Source organism: Aptenodytes patagonicus, chromosome 12 (assembly GCF_965638725.1).
Source record: "Aptenodytes patagonicus chromosome 12, bAptPat1.pri.cur, whole genome shotgun sequence".
NCBI lineage: Eukaryota > Metazoa > Chordata > Aves > Sphenisciformes > Spheniscidae > Aptenodytes > Aptenodytes patagonicus.
In genome coordinates this window covers 20887125-20907095 of record NC_134960.1, presented here as the reverse complement: position 1 = coordinate 20907095, position 19971 = coordinate 20887125, and the positions used below count along the sequence as shown (strand labels likewise).

The 19971-nt window shown below is 45.3% G+C and overlaps 1 protein-coding gene, 1 long non-coding RNA gene and 1 other non-coding gene across 11 annotated transcripts in view; all 3 read right to left on the bottom strand.

The window, feature by feature from the left end:
• MATR3 (matrin 3) overlaps positions 1-14215 on the bottom strand; it is a 28389-nt gene extending 14174 nt beyond the window's left edge. For 2 of the 7 annotated variants that reach the window (XM_076349661.1, XM_076349667.1), the window contains exons 1-2: positions 13204-13280; positions 3749-4820 (exon numbers count right to left, since the gene is read on the bottom strand). In XM_076349661.1, the coding sequence (XP_076205776.1) occupies positions 3749-4639 (891 nt within the window). In that variant the 5' untranslated portion in view covers positions 4640-4820; positions 13204-13280. The other 5 variants (XM_076349665.1, XM_076349664.1, XM_076349662.1 and 2 more) reach the window with 5 other exon arrangements.
• Positions 14216-17107: 2892 nt separating this feature from the next.
• LOC143165930 (uncharacterized) lies at positions 17108-19274 on the bottom strand. Of its 3 annotated transcripts, none has more exons than XR_012996343.1 (3): positions 19185-19274; positions 18263-18360; positions 17108-17433 (listed from the first exon to the last, which is right to left on the bottom strand). It is a non-coding gene; the product is annotated as an uncharacterized LOC143165930 (long non-coding RNA). The 3 variants fall into 3 exon arrangements; XR_012996341.1 differs by having other exon boundaries at positions 19190-19273; XR_012996342.1 differs by lacking the exon at positions 19185-19274 and adding an exon at positions 18701-18755.
• LOC143166304 (small nucleolar RNA SNORA74) lies at positions 17600-17803 on the bottom strand. The gene has a single exon (XR_012996386.1). It is a non-coding gene; the product is annotated as a small nucleolar RNA SNORA74 (small nucleolar RNA).
• Positions 19275-19971: the final 697 nt, after the last annotated feature.

The following is a 19971-nucleotide window of genomic DNA, read 5'->3' as shown; positions in this document are numbered from 1 at the left end:
TGGTCTCCATATCCTTACATTCTTACAGGTAACAGCACTAGTTTGTGCTATATTCACACTTGTAAAGCGACAGAACTTCTGAAGTTTCACTGCTGCGCATCTGTGAGCCACAGCCTAATTTCCGCTCTGCTGCTCTTCAGTAAGCAAAGGGATCAGCAGAGACACACGGGGCAAATTAGCTTTAGGTTCACGGAGAAATGAAGGGGAGAGTAATTACAGATCTTTGGGGGGCTGTTTTAACAACTGAAGGTTTTCTCTTATTGGCTGTATTTTCAACTGTGAACACGTGTACTGCGTTGGCCGACTGTTTTATATGTCTCTTCTTACACGCCTATTTCTGCTCAGCACCCACAAACAATTTTTTCCTAATCCCTCATCTTTCCGATTTTTAGTTTCTGCCACACTATAGCCATCCTGGATACAACTGAGACACTCCTGAGGCTCACTGTAGTGTTTCCATATGCTAAACGCCTACCTTGCACTTTCTACAAAGGAAAAAAACCTGGATTTAAAGTTTCCCATAACGTACTGTCGTTAAGCTACATTACAATATTACTCCACGATACATAGAATATAACGTGGAGCAAGATGAAACCTTCATTCATTTTATCAAGAAGATGTAAAATGAGAGCACCACTTTTTCTTGTTAACTGCACAAGATGTAGGCTCTGCAACTATAAATTAATAAATACGCTGGCAATTAGGACAAAAGAAACCCACCAAAAACCCCAAGCAAACCTACCCATCTATGAAACATTCAATACTTCAAACCAAAGCTTCTTCAGTTTAAAAGGTGCTAACAAGTTTTAGTACTATACTACAGAAAACAGTCCTTTAAACACTAAAAAACCTTCTAAATTTGGGTGCACAATCTGTAAAGCCTCAGTGGCTGATTCTGCTAGATAGACCATGCTCTGAAGCTGTTTTTACAAGAACTTCAAATTACGTGTTAACTGAAATAGAAATTAGCTGCAAACTAGAGCCAAAGTTTGGGAAATGTAATTCTCATTTACTTCAAATGCTTTTAAATTGGAAATAAGGGGAGATCTGACATATAACTTAGGAGTTTTCCCCCCAGGGAAAGTTTTCAGAACAACAATGGCTCATCTACATTATTAACTTTTTATTGAATACAATTCTTAATCTGGACTTCCCTTTACTCCCTGCCTCTACCCAGTCTGAAGCGTCACTCCTCTGAGGTTTCAGGGCACTAGATATTTACAGACACTAATTAACATGAACGCCCAAGGTTAAGCTAGAGAAAATCTGAACTGAGTTTCTTAAAACTCAGATTACCTTTTGCCTCAATTGATGCAAGCAAGAGGACACACTGTTCTTCAGAAAACTAGGCCAAACTTAAGCACCTAATTTTAGACAGCCCTCTTATTAGGGGCACAGCCACGTTTTTCCTTTGAGATGTATCACTGTTTCAAGTGTTTCACCTCCAAATTCATCTGCTCATGTTGCATCAGCCTTTTTCTTTGGCAGGGAAAACAATCCCCCCACATCTAACACCTCACTCCTCAATAAAGGGATCAGGACTGACAAAATGCCTAAAAAAATGGGGCACGATTTACTTCACAGTTAGACAGAAGACAAACTGGGTCTTAAAAAATATACACATCAAATTAAAGAAGCAATTAAGAACATCGCTAAAAAGAAAAAACAGAGGACTAGTCCGCCAGCTTAAGTTACACTAAGGGTGTTTAACTCCTTGCTTGGGCTTAAAATACATAGTGCTTTATCATACGCTTTTAAACAAATTTCTATGATATTTTCATTTGGAGGTGGGGAAAATGAGATTTTGATACTGCAGTAATAAATTTACATTGTCCCAGCTAAGAAAAGCATTCCCTTTCTGCTTTCCATAAATTTTGGTTCAGATCAGATTACTTTAAAAGTTAAGTTCTACTTGATTCAATTTTGTGGGAGACACAAAATAAGAAATTCTGTAACTGTTAGGTATGTGAAGCAGAGGAAAAAAGGAGAGAAAGAGAAAAATTCTTGTGGTGACATGATTTCTGAAATTAGAAACAAAGCCCAAACTTGGGTCATAAGAAACAGATGATCCAATCTCAAATATTTTATGGTGTACTAGCAGTTTAAGTCAAAGCATATTCCTAAAAAAATGATGGTTTTACATGTTACAGAAGAAGTCAGCCACTTAAGTTATGCTGTCAAAAGAATTTGGTATTTCTCATACCTGGAAAGATATTTCATGTTGGATATCCTTTCAATAGATCTTCATACCAAAGCAAACTAAGAACCACGAGGCTTTAAAATAAAGTGCTAAAAAGAACCCTACTTACAGGATTACTGGTTGCCATCTTCAAGGGCCTCAGAAGTTTATGTTTTCAATCTAACCAAATGAAGTCCTTTTACAGAACTGAGCATGGCATCTAAACTGTTAACACTTAAAACCTTTTATGAAAATAAAGGTCAAATATAGGAGACAAGAAACCCGGATTACTGTGATTATTTTATATAAAAAGTAATTAAAGCAACACAAGTTCATAAACTGTCAGATCAGCTGGAGTCATACAGCGTGTGCTCTAAAACTGGTTTAGATCGTTTCCTTGCAGGGACAGAATAATTCTCTTGTTTCAAAAAGATTAGATGTACAGAAGCAGCATTTTTGAGAGGTAACTGTAAAGAAATGGTTAGTAACAGCAATTCCACATTGTATCAATTTTACAGTAATAGCATGTATTATATTTTCAATTGAAGGCCTTCAAGCTAATTAGCCACTAATTGTGACAAGAGGGGCGCTGTATTAGCCAATTAGCCAATTAAATTGCCTAGTATACTGAAAATCAGCAAGATGAGTAAAATTGGAAAAGCTGAAAGTGAGAAGGCTCTGAAAATAACGTCTGAACAAACAGGCCATTTTGAGTAACCTGCTACCTTTGCAGAGAGTTGAGCTGCTCGTGAATAAACTAAGAGGGAAGTCTCAGCATAACCGAATATACCCGAAGATCCACTCTACTGGCGAGCCAAGTAAAGAACACTACTAGGAACACAGAGCAGGATACTGCAACAGCAGACTGATTGCTCGGAGAGTCTACAGGGATAGATGCAACATGTGACAATAAAAAGTGAGTCTGAAGTGTCTAAGAAAGTTGTGAAAAGGGAGAAAAATGACGACAAATTTCAGCCATAGTATGAGATAGAGTGTTAAAGTGAAATTAAAAAGGCAAGAATGAGCTAATCTAAAACGTGGTTTTTACTTTTGCAAATAAGTGCCAGGGCTCTACATTAACTCTTTCCCTTTGGACAGGGAAAAAGCAGAACTGTGCAAGAATGCATCTTAACTACATATAAATCAGCAATCAAGACAGATGTGGAGGAGAGCTGAAACTAGCTTCCTGAATAGCACAATAGATACACTGCAAAAAAACCCCAAACCAACAAAAAATAAAAAACCCACCCAAAAACTGCTTGAATGCCAGATGTTTGTGGTTAAGAGAACATGTAGATGTAAAATATAAATAAGATTTCCCAGTAGATGATAGCTGTTTGACTTGAAGTTAAGCAATCTGGGCAAACAAAATACATTAATGTAAAGCCCTGGTTTACAGTGTTTGTTAACAATTACCTTGTAAATAAACCAAGCGCCTTTTTCACTCTCAAACCAACTTTCAGATCATTTCAAAAGCAACCAGGCTATAGAAATCATTAAAGAAATAGGTAAAAACAGAACAGATACTACAACGTAAAGGAAAATAGAAGTATCTGGTGCATAACTCACCTTATTAGAATGAACTGGCATATCACATATAGAGCACAGATGGGGATAACCCTTCGGTAAGAATCCATGGAAGTCTTCAATATTGCTATTTGGAGGAGCACCTCTCTTTTTCTCAAAGAGAGATCTCTCAGGACCAGGACCACGACCCATTCTGTCATACTCACTGTCAAATTTATGATAGTTATGCGAAGTCTCACCATAAAAAGATTCATCCCTACACCTTTCTCCATCTCTTAATCTGTCATCTTCATAATCCATTCTGTCATAATAACCAGATTCTTGAGAACGACTTCCATGGTCATAGTCAACCACTGGGTTGAGACTAGGACCACGATCATCAAAGCTATCTCTTCTAAAATGCCTTTTTTCTTCCCAATCATCCCTAGGTACTCTGTACGGTGGTTCCCGTGTGGATGATCTGCCATCTCTACCATAACCTTCTTCAGCTCTCCTCCTTTTAAGTTGTAGAAGGATCTGAGGCAAGTTTTCAGGAGTAATCTTGTCCTCGGGATAGCGACTCAGTTCATCTAAGTCTCTAGCAGACAGACCAAAGCTGGCCAAAATGTTAGTGGCCTGGTCTGCATCTCCACGGTGCTGAGAAGACAAAGGGAGCGGACCTCTACTTCCAATGTTAAATATAGACTGCAAATTATGGGAAGAGGTACTACCAGAAGACAGTGCACTATGAGATCCTTGTTGGTTCAATGAAGAACTCATTCCAAGATTCATTAAGCTAGCAAGGCGTGCAGTACCCTGGTTCATCCTTCCAAGAGATGCTGGCATATTTAAAGACTGGGTAGCAGCAGCAAGAAGGCCTATTCCTGCAGAGAGGTCACGCCCATGACCTTGTGAATCCCTACTCAGAGATGACTGCTGGAATGACTTGGACATTGTAGAACTATAGCTTGTCTACTTTATGGATCAAAAAAAAATTTTTCTTTTTTTATAAGATGGCTGAAAAGAGAGCTCACACTAGAAAGCTAGGCAAACTTCACTTCAAAAATGGTAACGCCAAGAAAGAGGATCAATAATGACTGCAGATCTTCTTCAAGCTGAGAAACACCAGACAATTCTGTAGAAAAACAAGCAGTTTTAGTCATAAATCCCTTTAAACAGATGCAGTTTTAAACTTATGCATCATGTTGATCTAAAAACATTAAAGATCTCAATCTTACAAGGCTTTTATTACATAACTTAACAGATTCAAGAAGTACCCAGAACCTACATATATTATTTCAGATAAAAATACAGTCGTGTTTCCTATACATACTACTCTTCTTCTACAAAAAGCTACTTTCATACCGAAGACAAGTGAATTTCAGAAGTTTGGGATGTCTGAAAGCATCTAAAGTTTACTAGCATATAAGCCTTGATCTCTGGTTAATGGTTTTGTTTATACCCTACATTACTGTACTGTGTCTGTGAGAAGACCACAAAAAAAACTTAAGCCCATAGAATCCAAGATGACTTTGGCATAATATACATATTTGAAAATGAAACCTATACCACCACAGAATAGGACGAAAGGAAGTTAAAAGTAACTGAAGTTTGGGCAAAAAGTTTCTGCTGTAAGATCTGGCAAATAAGACCAAACATAATATTCAATCTTTATGCAGTAAAATTCAAATTACCGATGTGAAGACAGATGTGAACAAGAAAAATAAGTTTTAAATTTTGCAGGAAGTAAACAAGATCTCTTGCTCAAATTGCAGTTATACAGATAACAGCACTTAGGAAGTGATTCTTTACTCTGTTATATTGCAGCCGTGACATCAGCCTGTACTCTCAGACCTCAAGCTAAACAAGGTCAGGCTTAGTACTGGGATGGGAGACCCACGGAAAACCCTACTCCTGCAGAAAGAGACACTAGGTGAGTCAGGAGATGGCACTACGCCCCCAGCCAGCCCTGCAGACAGCGGCGTTCGTGTCTCTTACCAGCATACTGCTTCTTCCTTCGTTCAGTCTGACACTTTGACACCATGACCACATGTGGTAGTTAAAGATCCTAAAACAATACTCGTAAGAGGTAGATATCTGCCCTGTGCCCCACTAAAATACTAACCTCGTATTCAAATATTTGGTTCAACTGCATTTACTTGAAGTTTTAACTAAACAGTGTATCGATATCCACAGTATATTTTACGGTGCAATAGCTATATTTCATAATGAGTTGTTTTTTTTTTTTTTAGTGCAGAGCAGAAATAAACTGTAATACTTCTCCCCATACTCTTCCAGCCTTGGGATAGATACACAAAATTTAAAGCAATTCAACACACATGAAGACATTCCACCAGGAATATGCTGGTCTTGGGTCCCCGATGTGGTAAAGCCCTTTCAAATCTCTGCAGAGCAGTTTTGCTTCTCCAGCACTGCCAGATGCACAGAAAACACATAATCACTTGAAAAAGAAACAGGCACAAATTGCATAGCTCCAGATGAAATCAGCTTCTAAGAGAACAGGTACGTTTGGGGAGGAATGGAAAGGACAAAATGAAAGCAAGGATTTTTTCCTTGAAGGGACCAGTTCTGCAGAAGGCAATTTCTCTTGTACTGGAAACAGAAGAAAAAAGGTCAAGGTTATGAGCATGTGTCTATCCCAACTGCCTACTCAATCCAGAGCCCTGTTTCACTAGTGCATGAAGTTTTTTCTACTTTAAGTTGAAAAGCACTTGGGTTGTCTCTCTTGGTAGCAGCATGTTACAAAATTACGCATTTATGCAGAAAAATAATGGATTCTTTGAGAGATACATAAAGGGGACAAAACCCACACAGAACTCCATTTTTGAAAAGTAACTGCTTTATACAGTGTGCTACATATTCTGTTATCAGTACATCTGAACTCGTATTTCAGCTACACTTTTAAGATCCACATACATTGGAGTCACTTAAAGTAAGCTTAATTGTGTAACATTTGGTTAAAAGTAAGAGAAAACATGGGGATGAAAAGTTGTTTAAAAGTGTCTGAGGCAGAAGACAAAAGCACTGCAGAAAACTTCAGAGGAAGACAGTAAAACAAGAATATAGGGAGAGCAGACAAGGCAAATTCTAAGTGAGATATCCAGGACAGGCTGACCACACTGAAGAACACCTGAATAGAAAGCATTTAAGAACTATATTGTAAAAACCAAGACTCTCTTGAGCTCAAACATGAGAGAAACTAATATTCACCTGGGTACCATGTTTTATCTTACATACATTCAGTAATCTTCAAAGCACTTTATGACAATTTTTCAAGTTAATCCTTACTCCTTCCATTTTTTACATATAAATCTCCTTCTAGTTCATTCACACACTTACAGAATGATTTGAAACTGAACTTACTAGGTTCTTCATAAAACCAGATATTCCAGAGGGCTTTACAAACCAGACCCTGACAGTGATTCAGCAGACAACCACATGGTCAGGAAAGGCACGGCGCGTCCTGCTGTTAATGCAAGGACCTGCACTATTCAAGTTTTCACTAAATCAGGAAAGTTCTCCACTCTTCAAAAATACCCTTTCTCTTTGAACAGATGCTCACTAATCCTCTTGCCACAATTTTCAACTGGCAGTTCATTGTCCGCTGCTCCGGAGAGATTAGCAGAGAACAAAACCCATCACATCCCAGCCTGGCACGGGCCTGGGCTGCAGAGCGCCTGATGACAGGCCATGCTTTGACGCCCCCCAACACACGGAGGTTTTACATAACCATACCGTGCCGCTGCTGCAAGCGCCCACAGAGGAAAGAAGCAAAGGGAAAAATAAAAACAGGAAAGATGGGGGGGGGGAAATGAGACAAAGAAACAAAGAGGGACAATCTTACGAAAAAGCATGAAGTGGGACAGCAAGACAACTGTATGATGAAGACAGAATACAGCGTTGGCAGTTGGCGTGCTAGCCAGTAAACTGCCCTACACCGAATCAGGTATTCGAGTGGAGTACTTACAAAAACTAAGTTTCTGAGTTATCCTCAAAAATCACTATTTATCACATCACTGTCATCTTGCAGTTGCTGTTGTACTCTACTCTTAACCACCTCCATTCTTTAAGATCAGATGAAGACAACAAAAGAAGGTGGGGAAGAGCTCTAAAAATCATACCAAAGAATGTTTAACTTCCACATGGTCAGGTTTAATACGTGATTCTAAGACAGCATTTCTTGCGTTGATCGCTTCTGAAAGATTTCATGTCAGTATCTGATAGAGACAGGTTCCCACGGACCCATGCCAGCTTTTAAGCGAGTGTGCCATCAACTGAGTCACAGCAACAAGATGAGTATGACTGAACAAAGCTGTCTAAAGATCCAGACATGATTTAGCCGAGTTGAAAGTGTTATGCTAATTGTTCTTCATGTAATTTCAGCTATACTGGGAACAGACAGGCTTTCAGATACACATTTTTAAGATCTGTGGACAGAAATTTGGCCATGTTAAGATTTGAAAATATATAATATAAAGCAATCTCGAAATAAGTTGAAAGTCAAAATGTTACTAGATTTCCAGACAAATGCAGACAATGAAAAAAACATTTTATAGCTACAAGTTGCAAAAGAGTTTTCTGTAAAGGTAGACAACAAAAATAAGAAATTTGAATCCTACAGAATACACCGCTACCAAATAAAGGCCAAAATGAGGCTGATTTTCAAACACTATAGAAGGTTTTTCTTTTCCTGTAAAACTGATTATGAACTCTTTTCAATAAAACTTACAGAACTCTTGCTCCACATAAATATTAATTTTGTTCCTGAAAACAGTTTAATTCAGTGAATTCTTGGGATACATTGATCGTGCTGAACATGATAACCTTAGATTACCACTTTTTATGAAACACCAGTAGGCTGAAAATACTCTAGCTCCCTATTCCTTCTACCACTCTTTTTTTTTTTTTTTTAACCTGTGCATACGTATTACAGCTTTAATATTAATCTTGCTCTTAGAACAACTCATCTTTTACCCATTCCTCTTCTACTATTGATAGAAAAGTCTCAAAAATGAAAAATAATGGGTTTCACTTTCTAGTCAGTTTCACTTTCTAGTCAGTTTCACTTTCACTTCAAAAGATTACTCAAAACAAATTGAATTTAATCAAATAAAGTCTATTATGGTAAAAACATGAAATAATCTGCAAGCTGAAAAACACACCCTCAGTTTGTAACAGCACAAGACTTTAAGACTGTACACCCTTGGGAAAAAAGTCTCAAAGAAGTTTCACAACCACAATCCTTCCTCTTTGGATAAAAATCTACAGGTTTTTCTTCTCCTCCCTTATGCGTTACACTCAGCGCAGCAATCCCTTTTGCAGCAACCTATTCTGCTATGGAAGAATTCATATGCTTCTTGGCAAAACTGTCTCCAACACAGCATGGCAAAAAAGGTTATCGCCGGAAGAGATCTGGAATTTCAAGTGAAAAATTGAGACAGACAGCTCCCCATGTTGCTCTGAGAAATAATGGTAGTAAAAACAAGAACTTGCAAGGAAATCAGAAGCAGATGTTATCTAGCTGCTGAATGACCAAGTGTAATGGATTTGAAGTCTACGGGATTGCTTTAACTTGGACAATACAGAAAAGGCCACTGTTTTTCCAAAGGCAAAGGAGGAATTGCCTAGCAGCTTTAGAGAAAATGCAGACTATCACTCATTTCGGGTACCAGCATTCAGAGCGGTTATTTAATATTGCTGTTTCACATGCAAGAAAACAACTCATCTTGTTCAACTGATCTTCGAAGGTCATGACTTCAAAAATTTAAGCAGCACCTGGCACACTGGATGCATGCGCTTTTTTTGTGCGCAGATTAGACAATCTGTTTCAGGCCTTGCAGAACAACTGGAAGAGTTTCATTTCTTAGGATTACGTTCAGCTTCATCTCAGTGACTTGCTTGATCAGAGGAGGACATAATCTGAGAGCTGAAGTTACTGTAACAGAGGATTGCTTCAGAACAGAGAAGTATTACATATGAAAAAGACATTTATAAATGGGGACTTAAAATGTCTAGTTGAGCAATTAAGAATCTTAGAAGAACTTACAGTTTTCAACATTTGACTGCAGAAAAGAGCACTGTACAAGACGCTGATTTCCTATTTCTGCTCTTTATATCATTTAGTTAATTCAAGCATCCTTCTTTTTGTAAGAAGTGCATGGGAAAAAGTGCATTTATTCCTTTACAGAAACAACAGAAGTGAAAAAAGAGTCCAAGGAACAGTACAGAAAGAATAGAGGAGGCAAAAAAATTGTGTATTTTTAGAAAGGGAAAATAGAAACAGCCAGGAACATACAGAATAACTGCCATCACGCGTACTGACCACTCCATAAACACATGATTACCTCTATGGCTTCCATGCACTCCTTCCTACTATTTGTAAGCCCACTCTTTGTCACTACCTTCAGAGCTCCAACTCTACAATAAGATGGATGCACACAGGTTCCAGCACCTACGAAAAGCTCCATGAAGCCATTAAGACTTAGTTCAACAGAAGGGGTCTGCCAAAAACAGAGTCACTGCAGAACGATGTAGGATCTTAGACTGGGAGCTCTGGTAATAATGACCGTATATTCATGCGCTTGGCAAAGCGAGGAGACGATCACTATTCATTCACACCAGTTCTGGGGATGAATAGCCTCACAGGCACCAAAACTTTGACAAAAGTCACAGAACATACCATAATTATTTCTTAAAAATAAATAGGTCATACATAAAGTGACCCAAAGACAGACCATATCAGAGAGTTAATCGGTGTAACAGAGAACCAATTTCACTTTTTTTTTTTTCTTTAAAAAAAACTAAAACAGAACACTTCTGTATTCTGATCTGGTAAGCGATTAAAAAGCCTTCTGACTAATCAGTGAATGTAAGTCAGCCTCCAGGCATTTCCAGAGCTGGGATAAAATCGCATTCTTTCCCAGCTCAAATCTTGCATGAGGGTGTAGAGATGTATTCTAGCTGCAGAGAAGAATCAAGGGATCATTTGACTGTTTTAGAGCTCAAAATAAAAACTCTCTTATTTAAGTTATGACTACACAATATGGTACTTAAACACTTACAAACTAAATTAGTTCAGAAATATTGTGAGGTATTTGCTTTTGTTTTCAAGACCTGTTGACTTAGAGCACTGAGGAAGAATGCAAGCAGCATAGAGGCTACAAAAATGCACTCGTAAATTAACAAATAAACAATGGAAATAATTTCTTCACAGCTTTGCTTACAACAGCTTCTCCCCCAGATGTGCCGAGCTACACAGAAGAGCGTCAAGTATTACATTACAAAATATCTTCGCATTCACCAAAACTCTCAGCAGAGATGTGTGCAAGTCACAGAGAAGGGCAGTAGACAATATTTCTTTATTTTCCACCAAATTAATGAGCATTTTTATTTAAGTATAGTCCTGAATAAACCGGGTGGCAATCATATTTCAGTTGTATGGATCATAATACCATGGATCCTTAATTTAGTTCGGAGCCTCAAAGACTGACTCTTCTTCCCTCCTTCTTAATTGGTTTTTAGTTTTTACCTTTAGGAACGTGGTTATTCACATTTTAAGGATGCATTTAGGAACTTCTCTTGGTTACTCTTCCCATCATTTAGTGCTGGGATGTATGCAACACCCAGATATGTGCAAAACACTGAAGTTTTCAACACACAGTAACTTCAGATAGCTTCTCTAAAGCAAACACACAAAAAAGGCTCGTGGCGTTGCAAGCCTCACCAGAATCATTAGGAAGCGATCAAAATTCTTGAATTTGCTGTTCAGATTTCAACTCCTTACCTAGCGCACAACGTAAAAGTACAGCTACTGGGTTACCACTGAACGAACACACGGACAAGGCTCAAATGCCAGTATCCTCCCGCAAATTTAATTATGCCATGTAATTCAGTAATGAACCATTTTGTGTGTTCTTTGACAAAATTCAGGACGGAAGTTCACTAATTTCTTGGTAATACATGAAAATGTTAATATATGTTTCACTACATTTTGAAAAAATCATGTATGATTTTACTATGTTAAAGTTTTCAATGTATTAACATGTTTCAAAATTCAGAAAGATTAAACCACTGGAACAACAGATTCTTTATAAAGAAGTATCAGAAAATGCTCCCTTTTCCTCTTCCGAGGCATGAAAACTACACGGACTGCTTGAAGAGACTTCCGTTTTCAACAAGAGTGGCTCCCTACTTCGCTTACTCTAGGAAGTCAGGACCACCTACTCCACCGATAGTTCAAAAAAACCTTAAGAATTTAAGACTGAGTAAAAAGAATAAAGACTATTCAATTGTTTAAAACAGTATCAGACACTTTTTTCCCAAAGGTATGTTTCGTGGAAAGGAAAAAAGCCGCACATTTAAAAGAGGGATTTTTCAGCTTTCTTTCTACAGCATAAATGCTTCATTTATCAGAACAAAGCAGTTCTTCAGGTTCCCTGAAAGTCCTTTTTAACTTTCGCTTATTTTCAGCATAGGTGAATTTTACATCTCATTACTTTGACTCTGGAAACAAAACACGTACATAAAAAGCACAGAATGTTATTAATCCACCACAGGGCAGGGGGGGTGGGGGGTGGGGAAATCCCTGCAGCACGATTTGTAACCACAGCCTAAATTATATGAAAGTGAAACTGAGTAGAAAGAAGAGTCAAACGGATGCTTCCGCTGTCAGTATTCTTAATGCTCAATTCATTAATTCTTAATGCCAGACAAACATCAAAACCAGCAGTTTTTGAGACGAACGGCCTTCAGCGACGTTAAGAAGGCACACACGTTACTGGCATGCTGTTTAGCTTCCAAGTGGACGTTTCTGGGGGCTGGGGAGGAAAGATGCCGACTCTGAGGCCTCAGCTGGAACCAGAAGCGCCAGCAGGGCGCTCCGGTAAAGTTTCAGTCGGCGGGCGAAGCGCGGTTTTAGCCGGGGTCACCCCTGAAAACACGTTTTACGTGCCGGAACACCGAGCGGCCGAGAAGAAACCCCTCTCCCTGCCCTCAGCAAGCGCTGGGCAGCGCCCGCGGGGCGGCCAGGGGAGGAGGCACCCGGCCCGCCGCTGCCCCGCAGCGCGGGGAGGACGGCGCGGGGCAGGCCGGGCACCGCCGCCGGAGCCGGCCCTTGCCGGCGAGCGGCCGGCCGCGGCGCAGCAAGGGGAGCCGCGGGGCCACGGCGGGCCGGGCCGCGGGGCTTTGTTCCGGCCCGCCGGAGGCCGCGCGGCCCGGCCGGGCCGCAGTACCGCCAGGCGGCGGGCGGGGGCGCCGGCTGGCGCTGCGGGCGGCCCGTGGGGCAGCCGGCGGGGCCGCGGCACCGGCCGGGCCGGGCCCGCCGCTCCCGCATGCGCGCTGCCGCCGCCGCGTGCCAGCCCCGCTCCCCCCCCACCTCGCGGCCGTTCCTAACGGACGCTCCCCCCCCGCCCTTCCCCCTCCCCCTCGCGGAGCGGCGGCCGCCGACGCCGGTTCCTAACATGGCGGCGGGCCGGGGACGGCCGCAGCGCCGCTCCTACCTGGGGGCCGGGGACGGCGGGAAGGGAGCGCGGCGGCGCCTCCCGTTCGCTGTCGCACCAGCGGCGGGGGAGGGAGGGGAGGGACGGAGGGACCGAGGGAGGCGGCTGCGCGAGCCCCGCGCACGTCTCGCCGCGCTCGCGAGAGCACGCCCGCCCGCTGCCCGCTCGCTCACGTGCCCGGCGGCGGCCGCCCCGCTCCGCGCCGCGCCGCGCCGCGCCGCTCGCCTCCGGTCCGCTCCGCTCGGCTCGGCTCGCCGGCGACGGCCGCCCGCCCCGCCCTCCGTGTGTGGATGTGGCCGGAGGGGGGGGGGGGGGGGGGAGGGAGGGAGGCGCCGCCGAGCCAGGTCTCGCGAGAGGTGGGAGCCGCTCACCCCGCTCTCGCGAGAGTCCTGCCGCGCCGCGCGGCGCCGGCCCGCCGCCCGCCCCCCGCTCATTGTCCGCGCGCTCCCGCGGGGGCGGATGGGAAGGCGCTCGGGGGCGGGGCTCGGCTCCGCCCGCCCGTCCCCGCCCCAAGGCCGGGGCGGGGGGGGTGGTCCCGGGGCCCCGGGTTCGCGGCCGCCCTCAGCGCCTCCTGCCCTCGCAGCTCCGCCGTCCCCGCCCGCCGCCGCCGGAGCGGCGCGGGGTGACAACCGCGGGGACAGTCCCGGGGTCGGTGCCCTCTGAACCCCAGGCTCCCCCAGGAAGAAACGCGTCCCCAGCCCCGGCGGAGGCAAACCCTCCTCAGAAAGAGCCGGGGCTCCCCTCACGGCCCGGCCGTCCGCTGCCTCTCCCGCTTTCCATGGCTGGGAGCGGAGGAACGGGTAACGCTAGGCAGGCGCTTTAGCAGGTATTTGCCCAAGATAATAAGGATTCCTCGCTGCCACGTGGCTCTTCTGACCCCCAAAGCGTTGTTACCTTTGTAACAGGGCAGACACTCATAGTCCCTGCAGCTCCCTAGGCCGGGCTCCTGGCAAGCAGCGCGGCCATGCTCTGCCGGCTCAAGCCCAAGGACTGCTCTCCTCAGCAGAACGAAGGTGTTACCATCTCTAAAATATTTAAGACAATGGGCTCTCGATGCCTATTAGGTTCATTAGAAGATTCTGGCAAAAAAAGCCCCACAGCTTATGTGCAAGGTTTTCCTTTCCATCTAAGCCAATACTGCCACCTTGCGCTGGTATGAGGAAAGTGCACTTTTCCTGTGGTCTTGAATTTGTTGCTTTTATGACCAAAGTAGTACTCGTACAATCCGGCAAATAATATTTATCATTTTAAATTCTTTCATATTCAATATCCTTCTTTCCAATTTGATTTGAGGCTAAAGGCTCAGTCTCTCCATCGTCTTGGAAGCTGCTGTGTTCCGGCAGCTTTACAAAGGTGAGGGTGTGTAGCTGAAATCAGTCTCCATGGGAAAGGAAAAATCTGTCTTTTGAATTCATCACAGGCTGATTTTTCTTCTCTGTACGTGGCTGGAGAGCACAATGAAACAATAGCACAGAAGGTGTTTGAAAAAAAACAGGGGATTGGTACAAAATACGTGTTGAAGTAATATGAAAGTGCTCAGAGAACAATCACAAGAAATGCAGCTCTCTTAACAAGCTCAGGATAAAAAACAATTAAGTGCTCAAAAACAAACACATAAATCTAAGTTAACAATACTTCTGTGCTCCAGTACTGCAGAGCAGTATAAGCAGAGCAAAGCGCCTCGCTGAGATGTAAAGCAATCCAGCCGCTTTTGCCCAGCAAAACTCATACATAGGTTGCAAAACATACGGCACTAATAAGCAGAATCATAAATCACGTTAGCATTTCCTGAGCACAAAAGCGGGTCTTGCTCCATTCCCCTGGCTTTATTTCAACGCCAGTATTTTGTTCCTCTTGGACCACATGGCTTCTCTCTCAATTTCCTTTGTTGTCCTTTGGACAAGGCACCAAACTGGCGGCGAGGGGAATAATTTTGACCTTTATTGATTGCATTTGCGCTGCAGAAGGAGCCGTACAGCGCTGACCATCGCTACCCTGCTAGCACAGCTGCTGTGGTAAGACACAGAGCTCCAGTGCCCTAAGCCTGTACTCTTCCTGATCACTGGAGAATGTTTATGACATTCCTGCGTTTCTCTTTTCCAGTATGTGCACAAAGCCTGGTGGATTTGGGGAAAAAACGCTACCCCTCCAGCTGTCCGAGAGTTGCGGGGCCTCAGAAGAGCTCTCATGGCACGTAAGGCGTGCACCAAGCGGAGCTCTGCAGCCGTTCCCCAACGCTCTGATGGGATAATCACCGCTGCCAGCGGCAGGCGTGCTGCAGGGTTACCCCAACAGACTTCCTCCGTCCTTTTCTGCTGCCTTTTTTGTTACAGCACAACCAGGCCTACAAGTCTCGGGTTCAGCCCCGAGATGAATGTAGTAGAGCTTTACTGCGGAAACAGTTTTTCAAGGAAATAAGCCAGTCAGCATGTGTTTATTGTCCGTATAGCACATGCTTTGTGTGGCTGACAGTGTATATTCCTCATTTTTTGCCAATTTCAGAAATGCCTGGTGCAGAAGCAGAGTACCCTGACACAGCGAGCTTGTTTCTCGGCAGTCAGCAGGCAGAAAGCCTCTGCAGCGAGAACCGGAACCCACGCTCACCCTGAGGGCAGCGGGCAGCCAGCCCCAAGGACGCCCGTGGCTCCCCTCCTGGGCGAGTACTGGGAAAGAGGAAGGTTGCCGGGGACAGCGTGAATCCACAGGAAACCTGGTCATTAGCTTGGCAGGTAGAACTTGTTCATATAGAACCAGTAAAATTATATCCGTGTATGTCATAGACTTCAACTAAGAAAAAAACTTTTTCCCAGTAACGTTGAATACTTTGACAACTATTTCCGTATGGAGTGTAACAAATGCATATTCAAAGGTCGGCGATAGTCAGATGGCAGAAGAGCTAGCAGGTAAGTGAGCAGCGCCAGGGACATTTAAAAATTAGGAGAGCCCTGAAAAAATTCAGTGCTGTAATTCATTTATACAGAACTAACTACATGACAGAAGCACCCACTTGACATAAACCATCAATGACCCGGGAACTAACCTGATGCGTGCTAGTGTTTTATCAAACGCCTCACGTTTATCAACTCCAGCCACTAACAACCTAAATACGTTGACGCTGTGACGCTCCTGCAGATAGCACGGTGTACAACAGCAGGCTCCCGTGCTTCTGAGTGTAATTGTATATAGATGGCACTGTAGCATCTACGACAGGTAAGCGTAATGTAACGTGACTGAAAACCATTGAACCATTTTTTAAAAACTGAACACAGAAGTTTTAGCCTAAAAAACTCGTGAGTTTGGATTATTTTACAAACAGGGGTTCTCCAGAAGACTGCGCTGAATCCAAATGGGTCGGGCATCTTGGCGAGAGCAATATACCCCTTCACTGACACCTACAGTCGCTTTTGGGTTTAAACAGCATTTTTGTCTAAGTCCACGATGGTCATCCTTCCCCTCCCCACCAGTTTCAATGTATTTTACGTATTTGGCAGCCTTCTCCAACTCCCCCCATCTTTTGTGGGCTTCACCTCCCCCAGGCCCAGGGAAGGGAGGCAATGGGAAAGTTCCTTCAAGTCAGGAACCGAAGCGTGTGAAGGATATCTTGTGAACTTGTACTGGCCGTGTACCCAGCAGAAATAGGAATTCCAGACCTTATTTCCTTTACGGAAAACTTTTAACATCGGATCTCCTTCAAGGTGCTGGAGGAAAGGAAGCCTTGTTAAAAACCTGTCCTTACAGCAGAGGCTATGGAGGAGAGCGTCTGTGCGTGGCAGGAAGGGGCACCAGGCACCCAGTGCCGCATTCCGGCCTCTCCGGAGTCTCCCACAGACAAGAATTCAACGCGACTTCCAAATCCTGCCGTACCCGACAGCCTTATGATATAATGAAAACCAAAATGAGCAAGTTTAAGTATAAATAAGTTTAATAAATAGAGGTCACAAAAATATAATCTTAAACAAGCAGGGAGAGGGGATTAACAAATAACAAATTGTACATGTAATTCTTGTTATACCTTGCCCCCAACCAGCTCTGATGTTTCAAGTTACTACATCCAGATCCTGAAGGCAAGTACTTCTCCAGTAGTCCCATTTAAACTGTGGAAGTTTCCCTCTTCTCAATCTCTTTCAACGGGGGATCTTTGAAGCAGCACCAACAGCTTATTTATTTCCTTCTGACAACTACCGCTGCTCCAGCGAGCCCCCACCTGCAGCAAAACATGAAACCATTTGCCTGTAATTAAAAAAAACACACAAAGACAGTTAACAGGAGTATCTCTAAAGACCCCAAATTCAACCCTTATCACTGACCAGTTAATTAGCTGACCTTCATTTTTACACAAAAGATGCAATGTTAAACAAAATGTCTGCAACAGAATTTTTTTCTTTTCTGACTGCGCGTTGTCTGCATCCAATCTAGGATTAACTCCACCGAGAAGGAGTTACTCCACTCTCAAGCATGCAGAGCGCTGCCAAAACCTGGCACCATCTAGCACTAGAACAGCACCGGTGGCGCCAGGAGTGACTCGGCAGCACATTTCTCTCCCAGCAGCATAACACTATCACAGGCACTGAGCAGCAATGGGTAGCTGACTACCGCTGGATGAAACAGAACTCAAAATTGAGTTTTCAAAGGACAGAAGTAAGTAGAGGCCCAGAAGTACATCCCTCTGGCGATGCGGGCCTCGCTTCGAACACCTCCTCTCATCAGGGCTTCCTCCAGCAATGGGAAGCACTGCCTGCTTCACTAGATAAACCAGGTTATTATTTCCACCCCAGAGCACCAGAGGCTGGCACAACAGCCCGTTCACAAGCCAGCAGAGGCCATTTAGTTTACTTAGTATGGCAGAACGAACAGTCCTTTTGACCCACATAGCTCGAAAGCCTCCTGAGCTCTCCCTGTGCCTCATGTGCAGGTTATTCCTTTACATCTCCCCTCCACAGGCACGGGTCATGCTACCGGAGCGGCAGTCTCCTCCAGAAGACGCCTCATTTGGCTGCTTCCACCTCCTGCAAAACTCGGGGGTTTTCATAAACAAAGGCCACCAGTGAGGACCTGTTACCTGAGGGCTGTATCTTCCAGACAGCTCTTCGCCACCCGAGACCTCCGATTTACAGCGATCCCTTCAAACACGCTTAAGCTGCGTATCAGCTGGAAGCCCTAAAGAGAGCACAAGAGAAACATCACTTCAAATATTCAGTTAATTAAATCTGTATTAATAGACCTAAACAGCTGGGATCTGGCTCGTGGAAGGGAAAAAAAAAAATCTAAACCGAATAATTGGCAGAGAAATTACTTCTGAACAGCACAGCCTGAACACATTACCCTCCGGTCCCAGGGCCTCAGAGATTATCCGCCAGTGCGGGCCGCCGGGCAAGGCCGCCTTTCGGCCATTACTAACGACTACAAAAAAGGGGGAATATTTCACGTGGCGTTTTCCATTCCCAGAGCCCTGGGGAGGGGTGGGACACCCCAGGTCTCCAGCCCCGGAGCCCCTCACCTCACGGCAGCCGGGGCGGCGGGAGTCCCGGCGCCTTCACCTCACCTCACGGCGGGGGGGGGGGAGAGGAGGCGGACCGGCGCCTTCACCTCACCTCATGACGGCCGGGGCGGCGGGAGTCCCGGCGCCTTCACCTCACCTCACGGCGGGGGGGGAGAGGAGACGGACCGGCGCCTTCACCTCACCTCACGGAGGGGGGGGGAGGGAGAGGAGGCGGACCGGCGCCTTCACCGCGCCTTCACCTCACGGCGGCCGGGGCGGCGGGAGTCCCGGCGCCTTCAACCTCACCTCACCTCATGGCGGCGGGGAGGCGAACCAGCGCCTTCACCTCACCTCATGGCGGCGGGGGGGGGGGGAGGAGGGAGGGAGGCGAACCGGCGCCTTCACCTCACCTCACGGCAGCCGGGGCGGCGGGAGTCCCGGCGCCTGCGCCTTCACTTCACCTCACGGGGGGCGGGAGGGGGGGGCGGACCGGCGCCTTCACCTCACCTCACGGCGGCCGTCCCGGCCCAGCGCCGCTACCGTCCCTCATGGCGGCCGGCGCCGAGAGAGGCCGAGCCCCGCCGCGCCGCCGAGGTGTTTCCGCAGGCACCGCCTCGCTGGCCTCGGCCGCTCCCCTCGGGGCGGGCCCGGCCCGGCGCGGCGCGGTTCGGGGCGCCGGAAGGGTGCGGGTGTCAGCTATTAGCTCATCACGCAGCGCTTCTGCGAATAAATACAGAGTGTGTTGTCATCTCCAGCCGCCGGCTGTGACAGGCAATGAGGGCTATAAAAGTGCTTTTCACGAGAGCCCAGTTAATGCCCCAAGGCTGCTCCGCCGTCGGGCTGGACGTTACCGCCAAGGTACACGCGGCAGTAATGGCCCAGGGAAACGGGACTGACTGACGCAGCACGTTTGCTGAACTGTTCTTGCAGCGATTTACTGAGTTTTCTTCCCCCTCCCACAGCATTGCTCTTTCTTTTGCTCTGGGGACTGACTGTGCGGCACAACTGGTGTTGACCCACGGTCCGACAGGTATGGAAGAATGATGGTACCAATCTGGCAGCGCCGGAGCTGGAGAAGAGCAGGCGACGTGGGGCAGGGAGCAAGGCCCCAGGCACGGGCCGTTTGGGAGCCGAGTGTAGCAGTAAAGCATCGCCCTTGCTGTTGCAGGAGCTCCAGATGTCTGTCTGTCCCACCTGAGGCTTGTAGCACACATGTTTTTGAAGCATTACAGCTCCATGCTACTGCAAGTCCCTCGAACGGATGACCTGTGCCAGCAGAGAGTGGTTCA